General features: G+C 48.2%; 1 protein-coding gene across 1 annotated transcript in view; it reads right to left on the bottom strand.

The window, feature by feature from the left end:
• Positions 1-14,581, bottom strand: part of pgm2l1 (phosphoglucomutase 2-like 1) — a 105,207-nt gene extending 90,626 nt beyond the window's left edge. Inside the window, exon 1 of the mRNA XM_070891354.1 lies at positions 14,317-14,581. Within this exon, the coding sequence (XP_070747455.1) occupies positions 14,317-14,439 (123 nt within the window). The 5' untranslated portion in view covers positions 14,440-14,581. The remainder of the gene's footprint in view (positions 1-14,316) is intronic.
• Between the last annotated feature and the right edge of the window lie 5,324 nt (positions 14,582-19,905).

Below are 19,905 nucleotides of genomic sequence, written 5' to 3'. Positions count from 1 at the left end.
CTCTATTCGGAACTCCTTCACGGAAAACGAGCCAAAGGTGGGCAGAGGAAACGTTACAAGGACACTCTCAAAGCCTCCCTGATAAAGTGCAACATCCCCACCAACACCTGGGAGTCCCTGGCCAAAGACCGCCCCAAGTGGAGGAAGTGCATCCGGGAGGGCGCCGAGCATCTCAAGTCTCGTCGCCGAGAGCATGCAGAAAACAAGCGCAGGCAGCAGAAAGAGTGGGTGGCAAACCAGACTCCCCAACCACCCCTTCCCTCAACGACTATCTGCCCCACTTGTGACAGGGACTGTGGTTCTTGTATTGGACTGTTCAGCCATCGAAGGACTAATTTTAAGAGTGGAAGCAAGTCTTCCTCGATTCCGAGGGACTGCCTATGATGATGATGGGCTGGAATCACGAGCGGCGTTATTGTCGCCGGACTAACAACCCTTTCTTGTGACAGTTACCACGGGGAAATCTTCACAGAACACGTCGCTGAGAACCAAAACCAGACGGTCCTGGGCTCCATCCCCACAGTCTGTGCCGCTAGATAATCTACTCAGGGGACCATACATTGTTGAAAGCGCCATCGCCTGTGTGTATGTATCAGGCGAGCACAGGTCAGACCGGGCTGTGATGCCCTCCAAGACCAAACAGTCCAAGTCACAACTCGCAAATCACAAGTCTAAATTCACGCTTGAAGAATGGGTGCTACAAGGTACGGGGAGGTACTCAGTGTCCATGGAACTGGATCTTAACCAGTTGCATCTTCAAGAAAGGGGGTGGGAGTTGAGAAGGGGATAAGGAAGGAAAGAGTGACAAATAGGGCAACGGAGTACATGTTATCAGGCTGGTTGCACGGGCATTTGGAGGTTGCTCAAGTAGACATTTCACATGTTACCTCTAGACTGGACTATTCCAACACACTCCTGGCTGGCCTCCAAGTTCTACCCTCCGTAAAATGGAGGGCTTCAAAAACTCACCCGCCCTAACTCCCTGTGCTCTCTGACCTACATTGGCTCCTGGTTAAGCAACATTTTACTATGTTAAAGGTGCTAGCAGTACAAGCTGTTGAGGCTAGGCAGTCAGCCTTGGCTGAAGATTCCAAGGCAAACAAAATAAAGAACATTTCAAATCCCGTGCTGTACAAATCCATACTGGCGACAGGAATCAGGATTCAGACACGAAGCTGCTGCAGTCCACTCTGCAACAAGACAGATTTCCAAGGCTACTGGAGCGCCCAGATCTGGCACTTCCACTTTATGAGAGATCTCGAGTCGAAGGTCTGCTTCTATCAGCAGTTAAAATCACAATGCTATCCAAACTACAGTCCACAGCGTGTATTACCGTTGTGGAAAATGTGTAGATCAGATAACTATCTCATTCTGTCCTGGAGCATGTTGCAACCACAGCAGCTTTTATTTTGCAGTATAGCAGAATTCTCTCATCTCTTATTCTATGAGTTGGTGGGGATTAGCGATCTAAATTGGCTGTTTTCCACTCATACATAGGACCAGTCTGATCTTAACTTCTCAGCTGACAGAGAACCAAACCAGGTTTGTATACTTTAGCTCATCCAAAACTCTGCTGCCCGTGTCCTAACTCACACCAAGTCCTGCTCACCCATCACCCCTGTGCTCGCTGACTTACACTTGTTCCCGATCCAGCAACGCCACTATTTTAAAATTCTCATCCTTGTTTTTGAATCCCTCCATGGCCTCGCCCCTCCCTATCTCTGTAATCTCCTCCTCCAGGCCCCTCCCACCCAGAGATCTGGCCTCTTGCGCATCTCGATTTTAATCACTCCACCATCGGTGGCCGTGCCTTCAGCTGCCTGGGCCCCCAAGCTCTGAAATGACCTCCCTAAACCTCTCCGCCTCTCTCCTCCTATAGGTCGCTCCTCTTTGACCAAGCATTTGGTCACCTGTGCTCGTCACACACCATCCTGACTGGGAAATATATCGACCATTCCTTCGTCACTGGGTCAAAATCCTGGAACTCCCTCCCTAACAGCACTGTGGGAGCACCTTCACCACACTGACTGCAGCGGTTCAAGATGGCGGCTCACCACCACCTTCTCAATTAGGGTTGGGCAATAAGTGCCAGCCTTGCCAGCAACACCCACATCCCATGAACGAATAAAAACAAAATCTCTATGTGGCTCGGTGTCGAATTTTGTCCTATAATATGAAGTGCCGTGGGACTTGAGCAGGTTAAAGGCGCTGGATAAATAAAAATTGTGTTGGTTCCATCGCTGGTCTGTGGGGAGTTAGCCGATCTCCGTTGGGTTGACAATAAGGGTGCTACAATCGGCCTCAGTGTCTTCGGACTGAGGGTGGGGCGGGAGGAAAATCAGCCAGGGTTCCTGAGCACCATCAAAAAACCAAGCAAGAACAAGACAGGGCTTCTCAAGAATACTCAACGATTTACTTCAATTGATTCTGCAACATGCTCCCCCACCAGGTGTTCTGACATGTCCCCCAAAATCAAGAGCCTGTGGGTAATCGTTTAGAAATGACAGTCACGACCTCTATTCCCTGTATCCAATAGTTTGGCTGTAGTTTACAAAAGGTAAAAGCGATAAAAATCACACTCATCAGGAGCCCTAGTAGCGTGCGCATACGCAGTCCCTCGGAATCGAGGAAGACTTGCTTCCACTCTAAAAGTGAGTTCTCAGGCGACTGAACAGTCCAATACTGGAATTACAGTCTCTGTCACAGGTGGGACAGACAGTGGTTGAAGGAAAGGGTGGGTGGGGAGTCTGATTTGCCGCACGCTCCTTTCGCTGCCTGCGCTTGATTTCTGCACGCTTTCGGCAACGAGACTCGAAGTGCTCAGCGCCCTCCCGGATGCACTTCCTCCACTTCAGGCGGTCTCTGGCCAGGGACTCCCAGGTGTCAGTGGGGATGTTGCACTTTATCAAGGAGGCTTTGAGGGTGTCCTTGAAACGTTTCCTCTGCCCACCTGAGGCTCGCTTGCTTTGTAGGAGTTCCGAGTAGGGCACTTGCTTTGGGAGTCTCGTGTCAGGCATGTGTACAATGTGGCCCGCCCAACGGAGCTGGTCGAGTGTGGTTAGTGCTTCAATGCTGTGGATTTTGACCTGATCGAGAACACTGACGGGAGCACAGTTGGCTTGCCCACAAGACCAGCGTTAACTTCAAATTCTCCCGCTGCCAAACAGAAAGCAGGTAATTCTCTATTGGGCTTTAGCAGACGACGGTATTCTGAAGCACATTTAACATGCTCCTAGTCATCTTTAGAACCTTTCCCCAGGCATCGCCATCTCTATGAAGGTGAACATAGAACAGTACAGCATAGGAGGAGGCCATTCAGCCCATCGAGTCAGCACTTGCTCTTTCGAAGAGCAACCCAGTTAGTCCCACTCCCCCGCTCTCTCCCCATATCCCGGCAATTTTTTCTCCTTCCAGTATTTATCCAATTCCCTTTTGAAGGCTATGATTGAATCTGTATCCACCAGTCTACCATTTTTCCTCATGTCACCTCTGGTTCTTTTGCCAATCTCCTTAAATCTGTGCCCTCTGGTTATCGGCCTTTCACCCATTGGAAACAGTTATCCTTTATTTACTCTATCTAAATACGTCACGATTTTAAGTACCTCTATCAAATCTCCTCTTTGCATTCTCTGCTCCATATGGTGGCATCAATTTCATTTGATTATATTATTGGATTCTCCTATGCCCTAGTTGGTGAAGCCACTGCTGGTTTATCACTCGGTCATGCAGTATAAGGGTTAGCAGATCTCAACTAACATGCTGGGCAGAGCCTCTGTACCCCTGGGTTTGGGGTGATGGAGGGGTGGGAGGAGCAAAATCTCTCATGGTTCCCGCTCATGTCATTGTCCAGTGCTTCCAATTGGAAGGTGCCTGTGTGTAGCTGTCAGTTGAGGACTGAATATCCTGCGGGTCAGATGTGAAAAGTAATTTGTCAAGGCAGGAGGGGACCACCAGCAGGACAGGTATTAGTGGCAAATAAAATTGGTAGATTTCTATGGAACTGTATCCTCGTGAGAAGAGTAAAAAAGAAACTAGCAGGGAAAATAAATGGCACTGAACTTCCTGCCAGCCATTTATTCCTCCATATAAACAGAGGGCTGAGCTTGCTTTGCATTTTCAGACAATATGCAATGATAGCAAGCTTCATCTGAGCTTGTAAAACCACGCCCACAATAACGTCACTCACAAAGTTTACCAGCTACACAGCTTTTCCGCTTGCTGTAGGACTGCCTTTAGTGAACAGACGGATTTGTGTAATTGCTGCTTAGAAATTATAAGCAATAATGAATGAGCAAGTGTGTAGAGGAACATTACCCACACAATGCAGCAATGCAGAGAATGTTCCTGTGGCCGTTGTAGGGAGAGGAGAAGTATTTTTAAAAGGTACTGACAGCAATCTCTCTTTCGGCGAGATGTCCAGCAGGACTTTCAGTGAACAACCCGGAATGAAACAGATGCCATCTGCACTACCACTCATTTCTTTTGAGAGGTTTGAAGAAGATTCACCCTCATGTATATGGATTATCTCAATGGATTTAAACATAACTTAAGAAATAGGAGCAGGAGTCGGCCACTGGGCCCATCGAGCCTGCTCCGCCATTCAATAAGATCATGCGCTGATATCATAAGATTAAAGCGCTGATCCAGCTTGTTACTTCTCTAATGTGCAAACCACTTAAAAACAAACCGTTTTTCCCCAGTTGCTGAGGGGTGGGGCACTGAGTCATGAAAGAACAGAGCGTCCAAGTTTCCATCCATGCCAAAGTTAGCTTATCGGATGGAGCAGGCTCGAAGGGTCCAACTGGCCTACCCCTGCTCCTATTCCTTATGTTCTCACCAAAGGTCATGGTGCAGTGGGGTTCAACTGGCCGAAGTGCCGTGGGGGCAGGGGGGGGGGGGGGGAAGAGAAGGAAAAATGAGAATTTAAAAAATTCATTCATGTGGGCATTGCTGGCCCATCCCTAATTGCCCTTGAGAAGGTGGTGGTGGTGGTGATGCAGAGAGGATGTTTCCACTGTTTACACTGTACATTAATGATTTAGACGAGGGGATTAAATGTAGTATCTCCAAATTTGCGGATGACACTAAGTTGGGTGGCAGTGTGAGCTGCAAGGAGGATGCTATGAGGCTGCAGAGCGACTTGGATAGGTTAGGTGAGTGGGCAAATGCATGGCAGATGAAGTATAATGTGGATAAATGTGAGGTTATCCACTTTGGTGGTAAAAACAGAGAGACAGACTATTATCTGAATGGTGACAGATTAGGAAAAGGGCAGGTGCAAAGAGACCTGGGTGCCATGGTACATCAGTCATTGAAGGTTGGCATGCAGGTACAGCAGGCGGTTAAGAAAGCAAATGGCATGTTGGCCTTCATAGCGAGGGGATTTGAGTACAGGGGCAGGGAGGTGTTGCTACAGTTGTACAGGACATTGGTGAGGCCACACCTGGAGTATTGTGTACAGTTTTGGTCTCCTAACCTGAGGAAGGACATTCTTGCTATTGAGGGAGTGCAGCGAAGGTTCACCAGACTGATTCCCGGGATGGTGGGACTGACCTATCAAGAAAGACTGGATCAACTGGGCTTGTATTCACTGGAGTTCAGAAGAATGAGAGGGGACCTCATAGAAACGTTTAAAATTCTGACGGGGTTAGACAGGTTAGATGCAGGAAGAATGTTCCCAATGTTGGGGAAGTCCAGAACCAGGGGACACAGTCTAAGGATAAGGGGGAAGCCATTTAGGACCGAGATGAGGAGGAATTTCTTCACCCAGAGAGTGGTGAACCTGTGGAATTCTCTACCACAGAAAGTTGTTGAGGCCAATTCGCTAAATATATTCAAAAAGGAGTTAGATGAAGTCCTTACTACTAGGGGAATCAAGGGGTATGATGAGAAAGCAGGAATGGGGTACTGAAGTTGCATGTTCAGCCATGAACTCATTGAATGGCGGTGCAGGCTAGAAGGGCCGAATGGCCTACTCCTGCACCTATTTTCTATGTTTCTATGTTTCGATGATGGGGGAGACTAGAACTAGGTGGCATCATCTTAGAATAAGGGGCTACCCATTTAAAACTGAGATGAGGAGGAATTTCTTCTCTGAGGGTTGTAAATCTGTGGAATTCACTGCCTCAGAGCTGTGGAAGCTGGATCATTGAATAAATTTAAGGTAGAAATAGACAGTTTCTTAACCGATAAGGGGTTATGGGGTGCGGGCAGGGAAGTGGACCCGAGTCCATGATCGGATCAGCCATTATCGTTTTAAATGGCGGAGCAGGCTCGAGGGGCCGTATGGCCCACTCCTGCTCCTATTATGTTCTTGAACTGCTGCAGTCCATGTGGTAAAGGTGCTCCCACAGTGCTGTTCGGGAGGGAGTTCCAGGATTGTGACCCAGCAATGATGACGGAACGGCCGACATACTTCCAAGTCAGGATGGTGTGTGACTCGGAGGGGAACGTGGAGGTGGTGGTGTTCCCATGCGCCTGCTGCCCTTGTCCTTCTAGGTGGTAGAGGTCGTGGGTTTGGGAGGTGCTGCCGAAGAAGCCTTGGCGAGTTGCTGCAGTGCATCTTGTAGACGGTACACACTGCAGCGGTGGTTGAGGGAGTGAGTGTTGAAGGTGGTGGATGGGGTGCCGATCAAGCGGCTGCTTTCTCCTGGATGGTGTCGAGCTTCTTGAGTGTTGTTGGAGCTGCACTCATCCAGACAAGTGGGGAGTGTTCCATCACACTCCCGACATGTTCCTTGTAGATGGTGGAAAAGAAACAGAATAATCTGCACAGTGACATGCTTGCCAACCATCAATGCTGGAAATCTCAGCGGGTCAGGCAGCATCTGTTTTGGGTCGTTGACCCAAAACGTTAATTTTGTTTCTCTCTCCACCGATGCTGCCTGACCCGCTGAGATTTCTAGCATTCTGTTTTTATTTCAGATTCCTGTATCCCCAGTATTTTGCTATTGTAATTGTAACCGTCAATGTCTGGCACATTCCGATGCAGTACTGGAAGGCAATTGGCACCAGAACAAGTCACTATCTTCACAGTAGAAGAGATAGAGGATAAAATTTAGAAAAAAAAGAGAGAAACTACTGCATAATATACTCTGAACATTTTTTATTCATCTAATCTGCTGAAAATTGCTAAATTTCAGTACAAATGTCAATCATTAATACAGTCAGTTACCACACACCAAACAAATGGAAGGTTACGCAGTGCAGTGGTTAGGCTACCGGACTGGGCACTAGAATGAGTCGCAATGACTTGGACTAGGAGAGGAGAAAGCACTTTCAGATCTCGATGCAATTGCCCCATATCTGTCATGATTCAATCAGGATGCAGTAAAATGTAGATAAATGTGAGGTTATCCACTTTGGTGGCAAACACAGGAAGGCAGAATACTATCTGAATGGTGACACATTAGGAAAAGGGGAGGTGCAACGAGACCTGGGTGTCATGGTACATAGAAACATAGAAACATAGAAAATAGGTGCAGGAGTAGGCCATTCGGCCCTTCGAGCCTGCACCGCCATTCAATGAGTTCATGGCTGAACATGCAACTTCAGTACCCCATTCCTGCTTGATCCCCCAGTAGTAAGGACTACATCTAACTCCTTTTTGAATATATTTAGTGAATTGGCCTCAACAACTTTCTGTGGTAGAGAATTCCACAGGTTCACCACTCTCTGGGTGAAGAAGTTTCTCCTCATCTCGGTCCTAAATGGCTTAACCCCTTGTCCTTAGACTGTGACCCCTGGTTCTGGACTTCCTCAACATTGGGAACATTCTTCCTGCATCTAACCTGTCTAAACCCGTCTCATTCTTCTGAACTCGAGTGAATACAAGCCCAGTTGATCCAGTCTTTCTTGATATGTCAGTCCCGCCATCCCGGGAATCAGTCTGGTGAACCTTCGCTGTACTCCCTCAATAGCAAGAATGTCCTTCCTCAAGTTAGGAGACCAAAACTATACACAATACTCCAGGTGTGGCCTCACCAAGGCCCTATACAACTGTAGTAACACCTCCCTGCCCCTGTACTCAAATCCCCTCGCTATCAGTCACTGAAAGTTGGCATGCAGGTACAAGCAGGCAGTGAAGGCAGCAAATGGTATGTTGGCCTGCATAGCTAGGGGATTTGAGTACAAGAGCAGGGAGGTCTTACTGCAGTTGTACAGGGCCTTGGTGAGGCCACACCTTGAATATAGTGTACAGTTTGGGTCCCCTAATCTAAGGACATACTTGCTATTGAGGGAGTGCAGCGAAGGTTCACCAGACTGATTCCCGGGATGGCAGGACTGACATATGAAGAAAGACTGGATCGACTAGGCTTATATTCACTGGAGTTTAGAAGGATGAGAGGGGATCTCATAGAAACATAAAATTCTGACGGGATTGGACAGGTTAGATGCAGGAATAATGTTCCCGATGTTGGGGAAGTCCAGAACCAGGGGTCAAAAACTAAGGATAAGGGGTGGGCCATTTAGGACAGAGATGAGGAGAAACTTCTTCACTCAGAGAATTGTGAACCTGTGGAATTCTCTACCACAGAAAGTTGTTGATGCCAGTTTGTTAGATACATTCAAAAGGGAGTTAGATGTGGCCCTTACGGCTAAAGGGATCAAGGGGTATGGAGAGAAAGCAGGAATGGGGTACTGAAGTTGCATGATCAGCCATGATCTTATTGAATGGTGATGCAAGCTCGAAGGGCCGAATGGCCTTCTCCTGCACCTATTTTCTATGTTTCTATGAGGATACCATTGCAAAAGCAAAATACTGCGGACGCTGGAATCTGGAATAAAAACAGAAAATGCTGGAAAGCTCAGCAGGTCGGGCAGCATCTGTGGAGAGGAAGCAGAGTTAACGTTTCGGGTCGGTGACCCTTCGTCAGAATTGGAGTGTGTTCAGAAAGAACGGATTCTTAAGGAGCATGAAAAGGGGACGGGAAGAAAGAACAAAAGGGAAGGTCTGTGATAGGTTGCAAGACAGGAGAGATGAGAGAGACAAAAGGGATGATGGCCCAAATTCAAATGGTAATCATCATAGGCAGTCCCTCTAAACGAGGATGACTTGCTTCCATGCCACAAAGCGATGAGTTCACAGATCTTTCAATGAAGGACCTAATATTCCAGATCCCGAACCACATCCTGAAGGGTGGAAGATACCTGTGCGTAGATTTTTTTAACGTATGGTGGCCGTTGCACACCAGCCACCGCACGGCCTTGACAGAGCTAGGCCTTGGTCCAGTAACAAGGGTTACCCATGATGACTGGAGACCAGCTCTGCTGCACAGACCCAGTGCGCACACATAATCGCAGTGTGGGCTGGCCCGTGCTGCCCCTGGGCCCTCGCCTCTTCTGGCCCCAAACTCACGCCTCCCCTGGGCCCCGATCACATCCGCTCCTGTGCCCCGACCTCACCGCCCCTGCTGTACCTGCCCACGCTCCAATCACTGACCTGGACCTTGATGACGTCCCTCTTGCTGCCGTCGCCCTCCTGCACCAGCTCACGCTGTACCTCGCCGTGGTACACCGCCAGGCTGCCCATGGCCGCCGCTCACCGCTCCTTTTATGGCCCGACCTGCCACTGATGGTGTCTCACAGGTCGGGGCCGCCAAATGGTAATGCCAGGAATTAGAAAAACATTAGTTGAGATAGGATGTGAATGGTGGGATAATGACCAACTGCCAAGGAGAAAAACATTGCACTCTTATAATGCCTCCCATGAAGGAATAGTCTTCTGTCGCTTTAGGCTCCTGGAAACCGATGAATTTCTTGGCTGAGGTACTTTTGTATTTGCTCATACCCCCTGAATTTGTACTGTACACGACTGCCTCAACATCCTTTCTATAGTTGGAAAACTACACACAGCACTGAATACTGAAACGAGTATTATTTTCACACTGCCTCTCTCACCCTCCCGTCCGTTCACCCCAACTGGCCCAGGCTGCTTATAGAAGGGGTTTCTCTCTCCTCTCCCCCCCCACCCACCCACACAACAAATTATTAGGCAACATGCAGCAACAGTTAAGGCAGGGTAGCTAGTACAACAATGGTTCAAAGTAGCATTGCCAACATTTCTACATACTCACATTACAAATGCACTAGAGGTTAAATGGAGGATAGGATAGTTGCATTGTATTTTGCAAGAATCCTTTCTCTAAAACATTGTAATAAGCAACCATTACCTATTCTGATGAAGGGTCATCGACCCGAAACGTTAACTCGACTTCTCTTTCCACAGACGCTGCCTGACCCGCTGAGATTTCCAGCATTCTCTGTTTTTATTTCAGATTCCAGCATCCGCAGTATTTTGCTATTGTACCATTACCTATTCATTCTTTTGTGGTACAGAATGCTTTGTTACTTTGTTTCTTAGTTGCCCTTTCTCTGCTCAGCCATGCTTGATGACTTTGCTCATTTTCTTGCCACAATAAATGGTGGGAGAGAGATAACACACAAAAGCATCTGGAAAGATGAGCTTTACATTCCTGGACTTATTTTCAAAGGCTAAAGAATGAACAAGTGATAGCTCCTCCATGCACTGTCTCACAAGACGCCAAGTATAAAACGCTAAAAGGTAACATAATAATCAGACTATTTCCATTCCACAAAAGAGAGTCCCTGATGAAATGACTTCTCGTGACCTGGAATCCACCCTCAATCCCAAAAGCGACATTTTGCTTAGCAGTTTCGCGTTTGAATCTCCTTTCTCTCACTTACAGCAAGGTTAAAGACCTCGTTTCTCTTTTGCTAATATTCTCTCGCCCTACTCCTGAAACATAGAAAATTGGTGCAGGAGTAGGCCATTCGGCCTTTTGAGCCTGCACCGCCATTCAATATCATGGCTGATCATGCAACTTCAGTACCCCATTCCTGCTTTCTCTCCATACTCCTTGATCCCTTTAGCCGCAAGGGCCACATCTAACTCCCTTTTGAATATATCTAACGAACTGGCCTCAACAACTTTCTGTGGTAGAGCATTCCACAGGTTCACAATTCTCTGAGTGAAGAAGTTTCTCCTCATCTCGGTCCTAAATGGCTCACCCCTTATCCTTAGACTGTGACCCCTGGTTCTGGACTTCCCCAACATCGGGAACATTCTTCCTGCGTCTAACCTGTCCAGTCCCGTCAGAATTTTATATGTTTCTATGAGATGCCCTCTCATTCTTCTAAATTCCAGTGAATATAAGCCTAGTCGATCCAGTCTTTCTTCAGAAAACACCGAGCGTTGCTGAAACACGACTCCTGGGGACCAGCAGCCCTCAAGTCCTTCACCCGCGTCTCCTCCAAGACAGCGAGCTTCGGGTGTCACCACAGCCCAGCCCAATTCACACACACACACACACACACACACACACACACACACACACACACACACACACACCCCTTTCCGACAGCGATCAGCAGTAGGAATGCAGTTGATTTTACCCTTGCTAACCCAGGACAACGAGGTCAATTATAGCATCCCTCCCACTGCCCTTGCTAAGATCAGCTAACTCAGTATCCTCTGCTGTGAAATAAGTGTTAAGAATCACAGCCCTTAGTGCTTCCCATGCACTAGCAGTCATGTAGTATCCTGGGAGCGGCATAAATACAGATTAAAAAGCCTTAGGCCAATTTAGGGTAAGAATAATTCTGGAACATTCATCTACGACTCCTGAAGGTGATCAAAAATGAATTCCAGGAAGTCACAGTGACCACAAGGGTACATCACCCACCTACTTATTGTACGCAGCGATACCAGCCACCTCCAGGAGTCCACAAATATGACCCTGAGCTTCCAGTCGCCTGTCACTTTAATTCTCTGCTCCACTCCCACTCTGACCCCTCTTTCCTCAGCCTCCTACACTGTACAAATCAAGCTCAACGATGGCTCGAGCAACGGCATCTCCAACTTTCAATTAGGCATTTTACAGCCTTCCGGACTCTACATCGAGTTCAACAATTTCAGATCATAACCACGGCCCCCATTTTTTCCAGACGGCAGTTGTTGATGAGTCTGCTATTCCCATTTACACCTCCTCTAGACCCATCTTTTGTTTCTTTACTTGTCCCAATACCGTCTCCATATGCCTTGCACCCATATCTCTCCCGCCGCCCCCCCGCCCCCCCCCACCACCACCTACACCACCACCACAGACCTTCCCTTTTGTTCATACCTCCCCTCCCCACTTTCCCTGCCTCTGTACTTGCTTAGAAACCTGTTACATCTCTAACTTTTTCCAGTTCTGAAGAAAGGTCATGAACCTGAAACGTTAACTCTGTTTTTCTCTCCACAGCTGTTTCCTCACAAGAGCGTTTCCAGCATTTTCTGTTTTTATTTCCTTCAGGAACTCTGGCAGCTCTTGAAGATTTGACACTAATCTGCACTCACTGCAGGAGCCTGAAAACTACTCCAAAGATCTATGAATCACTGCAACAACAAAAACATCTTCTGATACCTAAACCTTTGTTGTAATAAAAGTGGTACAATTACTGCTTCAACAGCAGCCTCGGTATTGGTTAGGAAAGTTGGCCTACAGGGAACTACCTGCCATCGGAATTTCGCTCCACAAAAGCATGGGCCTTACACTAAACATCTGTAAGACAAAGGTCCTCCATCAACCTGACCCCGCCATACAGCACTGCCCCCCAATCAAGACCCACGGCACGGCCCTGGACAACGTGGACCACTTTCTATACCTCAAGAGCCTATTATCAGCAAGGGCAGACATCGAAGACGAGGTTCAACACCACCTCCAGTGCGCCAGCGTGGCCTTCGGCCGCCTGAGGAAGAGAGTGAAGACCAGGCCCTCAAATCTACCACCAAGCTCATGGTCTACAGGGCTGTAGTGATGCCCACCTTCCTGTAGGGCTCAGAGTCGTGGACCATATACAGTAGACGCCTCAAATCGCTGGAGAAATACCACCAACAATGTCTCCGCAAGATCCTGCAAATCCCCTGGGAGGACAGACACAGCTCGACCAGGCCAACATCCCCAGCATCGAAGCACTGACCACACTCGAGCAGCTCCGTTGGGCGGGCCACACTGTCCGCATGCCCGACACGAGACTCCCAAAGCAAACGCTCTACTCTGAATTCCTACACAGCAAGCGAGTCCCAGGTGGGCAGAGGAAACGTTACAGGGACACCCTCAAAGCCTCCCTGATAAAGTGCCACATCCCCACCGACACCTGGGAGTCCCTGGCCAAAGAACGCCCTAAGTGGAGGAAGAGCATCCGGGAGGGCGCTGAGCACCTCGAGTCTCGTCGCCGAGAGCATGCAGAAATCAAGTGCAGGCAATGGAAGGAGCGTGTGGCAAACCAGTCCCACCCTCCCTTTCCTTCAACCACTGTCTGTCCCACCTGTGACAGAGACTGTAATTCCTGTATTGGACTGTTCAGTCACCTGAGAACTCACTTTTAGAGCGGAAGCATGTCTTCCTCGATTCCATGGGACTGCCCGTGATGATGACACCCACCCCTCCCCACAGGGGTACCACCAATTGCCCATTACACCCACCCCTCCCCACAGGGGTACCACCAATTGCCCATTACACCCACCACCTCCCCACAGGGGTACCATCAATTGCCCATTACACCCACCCCTCCCCACAGGGGTACCACCAATTGCCCATTACACCCACCACCTCCCCACAGGGGTACCATCAATTGCCCATTACACCCACCCCTCTCCACAGGGGTACCACCAATTGCCCATTACACCCACCCCTCCCCACAGGGGTACCACCAATTGCCCATTACACCCACCCCTCCCCACAGGGATACCACCAATTGCCCATTACACCCACCCCTCCCCACAGGGGTACCACCAATTGCCCATTACACCCACCCCTCCCCACAGGGGTACCACCAATTGCCCATTACACCCACCCCTCCCCACAGGGGTACCACCAATTGCCCATTACACCCACCACCTCCCCACAGGGGTACCAACAATTGCCCATTACACCCACCCCCTCCCCACAGGGGTACCACCAATTGCCCATTACACCCACCCCCTCCCCACAGGGGTACCATCAATTGCCCATTACACCCACCCCTCCCCACAGGGGTACCACCAATTGCCCATTACACCCACCCCTCTCCACAGGGGTACCACCAATTGCCCATTACACCCACCACCTCCCCAGATGGTACCCGCGTTGCCATTAGCAACGCCTTCAAATACCAACTGTCCGGGAGCGTGCGGCGCCGGCGGATTAGAAACTGATGGTAAACCAGGCTGAAGTAAAATATTGTCCAGAATTAATTTGGGGGAGGATGAGTGAGCAAAATGCTGAGGTAAATAACGAGGTTTGTGTGCGAGAGAGCGCGGTGTCGCCTGACCTGGTCCCACAGCAGCCACTGGTAGAGAGCCCGCTCCAGCTCCTGGTCTCCATCGTGATGGGGATCCGCTTTCAGCAGGCTCAGACTCGGGTTGGCGTTCACATCCTGCGCGCCGTCCCCCATCTCCACACACCGAGCGAGCGAGCGAGCGGGAGAGAGCAACACGCTGGAGATCAATGCAAAGTCTCCGCCACGCCTCCCGGCTACTTCAATGACAGCAACGCCGCCTCCTCATCGCGGAAAGCTTTCCCTTTCACCTACCGCCCCCCCCCCCCCCGCGCGCCTCAGAAAAGATTTCAATCCGCGGCGGGGGCCGCCGCGTTTGTAGTTTAGCAGCCGTGCGACGGCGAGGCTGGTGGGCGGGCGGAGGCCACCCAGCGGACTACAGCTCCCGGCAGGCGCCGTGCTGCACGGGGCTAGGGTGGTGTGGAGGTTGGCCAGAAAAAGGGGCCGGGCACTAGGCTCACCGCGGCGCCCGTCGGGAATTGTAGTTTTTAAAGTCAGCAAAACGCACTAAGACTGACGGGAGGGGGAGCGTTGCAGGCCTACAACTCCCAGAAGGCACCGCGCATGTCCCCAGCTGCCCCCGTCACCGATGATGCGCATGCGTACTCGGACGCCGGGGGCAGTCATGCGCATAAAAGCCAGAACCCGGAGGGCGTGCGTGCTGATCCCTGGACGCTGCTGCTGACGACGAGCAATTGGAGCGTGGTTGCTTTAATCACAGCAGCATTATTGTTTGAGTTCACAGTAGTTACACGTTAATCTCGGTCTTAATTCGCGGGAGTGTTGCTATAAATCCAGTTGTGCACTTAAATGCTGCAGTGATTGCTGCATTTTAATCACAGCAACATTGTGTGAGTGCCCAACAAGTTGCATGTTAACCTCAATCGTATGATTCGATACAGCATTGTCAGCAATCACTATGTGCGCTCGTCAATGGTGCATTCAGTCGCAGCCAGCAGTGATCTGTGGGTTGCCCAAACTGAGAGAGACTGTTCCCATTGACAGAAGGGTCGAGAACCAGAGGACACAGATTTAAGGTGATTGGCAAAATAATTTAAAGGTGCTATGCAGAAAAGGCTTTTTTGCACGTGCTTAGGATCTGGAATGCACTGCCTGAAATGGTGGAGGAGGCAGACTCAATCATTGCTTTCAAAAGGGAGTTGTATAAGTACCTGAAAGAAAGAAAGTATTTGCAAGGCAATGGGGAAAGGGCAGGGGAGTGGGACTGGCTGAGGTGCTCTTGCAGAGATCATCATCATCATCATCATAAGAAAGGACATTAGCTTGGATGATGTGGAATTGATATGGGTGGAGCTGTGGAATACCAAGGGGCAGAAAATGCTGGTGGGAGTTGTGTACAGACCACCAAACAGTAGTAGTAAGGTTGGGGACAGCATCAAACAAGAAATTAGGGATGCATGCAATAAAGGTACAGCAGTTATCATGGGTGACTTTAATCTACATATTGATTGGGCTAACCAAACTGGTAACAATGCGGTGGAGGAGAGGATTTCCTGGAATGTATTAGGGATGGTTTTCTAGACCAATATGTCAAGGAGCCAACCAGGGAGTTGGCCATCCTAGACTGGGTGATGTGTAATGAGAAAGGACTAATTAGCAATCTTGTTGTGAGACCCCTTAGGGAAGAGTGACCATAACATGGTAGAATTCTTTATTAGGATGGAGAGTGACACAGTTAATTCAGAAACTAGGGTCCTGAACTTAAGGAAAGTTAACTTCAGTGGTTTGAGGTGTGAATTTGACTAGAATAGACTGGCAAATGATACTTAAAGGTTGATGGTGGATAGGCAATGGCAAACATTTAAAAATCACATGGATGAACTTCAGCAAATCCATGTCTGGAGTAAAAATAATTACGGGGAAGGTGACTCAATCATGGCTAACAAGAGAAATTAAGGATAGTGTTAAATCCAAGGAAGAGGCATATAAATTGGCCAGAAAAAGCAGCAAACCTGAGGACTACGAGAAATGTAGAATTCAGCAGAGGAGGACAAAGGGTTTAATTAAGAGGGGGAAACTAGAGTATGAGAAGAAGCTTGCCAGGAACATAAAAACTGACTGCAAAAGTTTCTATAGATATGTGAAGAGAAAAGAAATTTAGTGAAGACAAACGTACATAGGTCCCTTGCAGTCGGATGCAGGTGAATTTATAATGAGGAACAAAGAAATGGCAGACCAATTATAATGGGGAACAAATACTTTGGTTCTGTCTTTAAGAAGGAAGACACAAATAACCTTCTGGAAGTACTAGGGGACCAAGGGTCTCGTGAAAAGGAGAAACTGAAGGATATCCTTATTAGGTGGGACATTGTGTTAGGGAAATTGATGGGATTGAAGGATGATAAATCCCCGGGGCCTGATAGTTTGCATCCCAGAGTACTTAAGGAAGTGGCCCTAGAAATAGTGGATGCATTGGCGATCATTTTCCAACAGTCTATCGACTCTGGATCAGTTCCTCTGGCCTGGAGGGTAGCTAATGTAACACCGCTTTTTAAAAAGGGAGGGAGAGAGAAAGTGGGTAATTATAGCCTGACATTAGTGGTGGGGAAAATGTTGGAATCAATTATTAAGGATGAAATAGCAGCGCATTTGGAAAGCAGTGACAGGATCGGTCCAAGTCAGCATAGATTTATGAAGGGGAAATCATGCTTGACAAATCTTCTGGAATTCTTTGAGGATGTAACTAATAGAGTGGACAAGGGAGAACCAGTGGATGTGGTGTATTTGGACTTTCAAAAGGCTTTTGACAAGGTCCCACACAAGAGATTGGTGTGCAAAATCGAAGCACATGGTATTGGGGGTAATATACTGACATGGATAGCAAACTGGTTGGCAAACAGGAAACAGAGTCAGGATAAATTGGTCCTTTTTGGAATGGCAGGCAGTGACCAGTGGAGTGCCGCAGGGCTCAGTGCTGGGACCCCAGCTATTTACAATATACATTAATGATTTGGATGAAGGAATTGAGTGTAATATCTCCAAGTTTGCAGATGACACTAAACTGGGTGGCGGTGTGAGCTGTGAGGGAGACGCTAAGAGGCTGCAGGATGACTTGGACAGGTTAGGTGAGTGGGCAAATGCATGGCAGATGCAGAATAATGTGGATAAATGTGAGGTTATCCACTTTGGGGGCAAAAACACGAAGACATAATATTATCTGAATAGTGGCAGATTAGGAAAAGACTGGGTGCAACGAGACCTGGGTGTCATGGTTCATCAGGCATTGAAAGTTGGCATACATACATACATACATACATACTAGCCTTGGAAGGGGTACAGAGACGATTCACTAGGCTGATTCCGGAGATGAGGGGGTTACCTTATGATGATAGATTGAGTAGACACTGGGTCTTTACTCGTTGGAGTTCAGAAGGATGAGGGGTGATCTTATAGAAACATTAAAATAATGAAAGGGATAGACAAGATAGAGGCAGAGAGGTTGTTTCCACTGGTCGGGGAGACGAGAACTAGGGGGCACAGCCTCAAAATACGGGGGAGCCAATTTAAAACCGAGTTGAGAAGAAATTTCTTCTCCCAGAGGGTTGTGAATCTGTGAAATTCTCTGTCCAAGGAAGCAGTTGAGGCTAGCTCATTGAACATATTCAAATCACAGATAGATAGATTTTTAACCAATAAGGGAATTAAGGGTTACGGGGAGCGGGTGGGTAAGTGGAGCTGAGTCCACTGCTAGATCAGCCATGATCTTGTTGAATGGAGCAGGCTCGAGGGGCTAGATGGCCTACTCCTGTTCCTAATTCTTATGTTCTTATGTACTCTTTCCTTCAACCACTGTCTGTCCCACCTGTGACAGAGACTGTAATTCCCGTATTGGATTGTTCAGCCACCTGAGAACTCACTTTTAGAGAGAAAGCAAAGAATCCATGCTTTAATTGTAGTTTGGGACCTAGAATGTCAGGTCCCTCATTGAAACACCTGTGAACTCATCCCTCTTTGGTGTGGAAGCAAGTCATCCTCGATACGAGCGACTGCCTAATATAACTAAGCAGAAAATGCTGAAAATACTCAGCAGGTCAGGCAGCATCTGTGGAGAGAGAAACCGAGTTAACGTTTCAGGTTGATGACCTTTCGTCAGAACTGGAAAAAATTTAGAAATGTAACCAGTTTTAAGCAAGGGCCGGGGAGGGGAGGAAAGAACAAAAGGGAAGGTCTGTGATAATAGGATGGAAGGCAGGGGAGATTAAAGGACAAAAGAGATGATGGTGCAAGGCAAAAGGGGGCAGTAATGGGACAATTAAAGAAACAAAAGGTGGGTCTAGAGGTGTAAATGGGAATAGTAGAATCAATCTCCCACAACAGTGGGATTAAAACGAATATGAAGATGATGAGGAAAGGTATAAATAACAGTACAAGTTGTTCCACATGGAGAGACAGAGAATCCTACAACCAACAATCCTCAAACAAAAGGGGCTGACAGTGTCTGTTGTATTAATCGCAGCAACTTGTTGAGCGTAAGAATTGTATTTTAAGATATCAACATAAGAGCAGGAGTAGGCCATAAGGCCCCTCAAGCCTGCTCCGCCATTCAATAAGATCATGGCTGATCTTCTACCTCAATTCCACTTTCCTGCACTATCCCCATATCCCTTGATTCCCTTAATATCCAAAAATCGATTGATCTCTGTCTTGAATATAAGAAGGACTTGCATTTATAAAGCGCCTTTCATGACCAAAGCACTTTACAGCCAATGAAGTACTTTTGGAGTGTAGTCACTGTTGTATACTCAACAAATGAGCCTTCACAGCCCTCTGGGGCACAGAATTCCAAAGATTCACCACCCTCTGAGTGAAGAAATTCCTCCTCATCTCCTAAATGACCGACCCCTTATTCTGAGACTGTGACCCCTGGTTCTAGATTCCCCAGCCCGGGGAAACATCCTCCCTGCATCTACCCTGTCAAACTCTAAGAATTTTGTATGTTTCAATGAGAAATCTAGAGAATATAGGCCTTTTGTGAGTGAGTCAGCTCGTGACTGCTGTTTTTTTTTAATCTATTAATGTATACTCGCTACATGCCATTTTGGTTGGGTCTGTTACGCTTGGCGAGTGCAAGAGAAGATCTGTCAGATCAACCAGGGTTAGAACTGTGATACAACCACAGGGGTGATGCAAGATTCTGAGGGGGATTGACAGGGTAGATACTAAGAGGCTGTTTCCCCTGACTGGAGGGTCTAGACCTAGACGGTACAGTCTCGGGATTAGGGGTCGGCCATTTAAGACTCAGATGAGGAGGGATTTCTTTACTCAGAGGGTTGTGAATCTTTGGAATTCTGGACCCAAAAGGGCTGTGAATGCTAAATCATAGAGTATATTCATCATAGGCAGTCCCTCGAAGTCGAGGAAGACTTGCTTCCACTCTAAAAGTGAGTTCTCAGGTGACTGTACAGTCCAATACGGGAATTACAGTCTCTGTCACAGGTAGGACAGACAATGGTTGAGGGAAAGGGTGGGTGGGGAGACTGGTTTGCCGCACGCTCCTTCCGCTGCCTGCGCTTGGTTTCTGCATGCTCTCAGCGACGAGACTCGAGGTGCTCAGCGCCTTCC

Source organism: Pristiophorus japonicus, chromosome 10, assembly GCF_044704955.1.
Source record: "Pristiophorus japonicus isolate sPriJap1 chromosome 10, sPriJap1.hap1, whole genome shotgun sequence".
In the NCBI taxonomy this organism is placed as follows: Eukaryota; Metazoa; Chordata; class Chondrichthyes; family Pristiophoridae; genus Pristiophorus; species Pristiophorus japonicus.
Note: the sequence above shows the minus strand (reverse complement) of the source record. Positions and strands in the feature narration are given on the sequence as shown.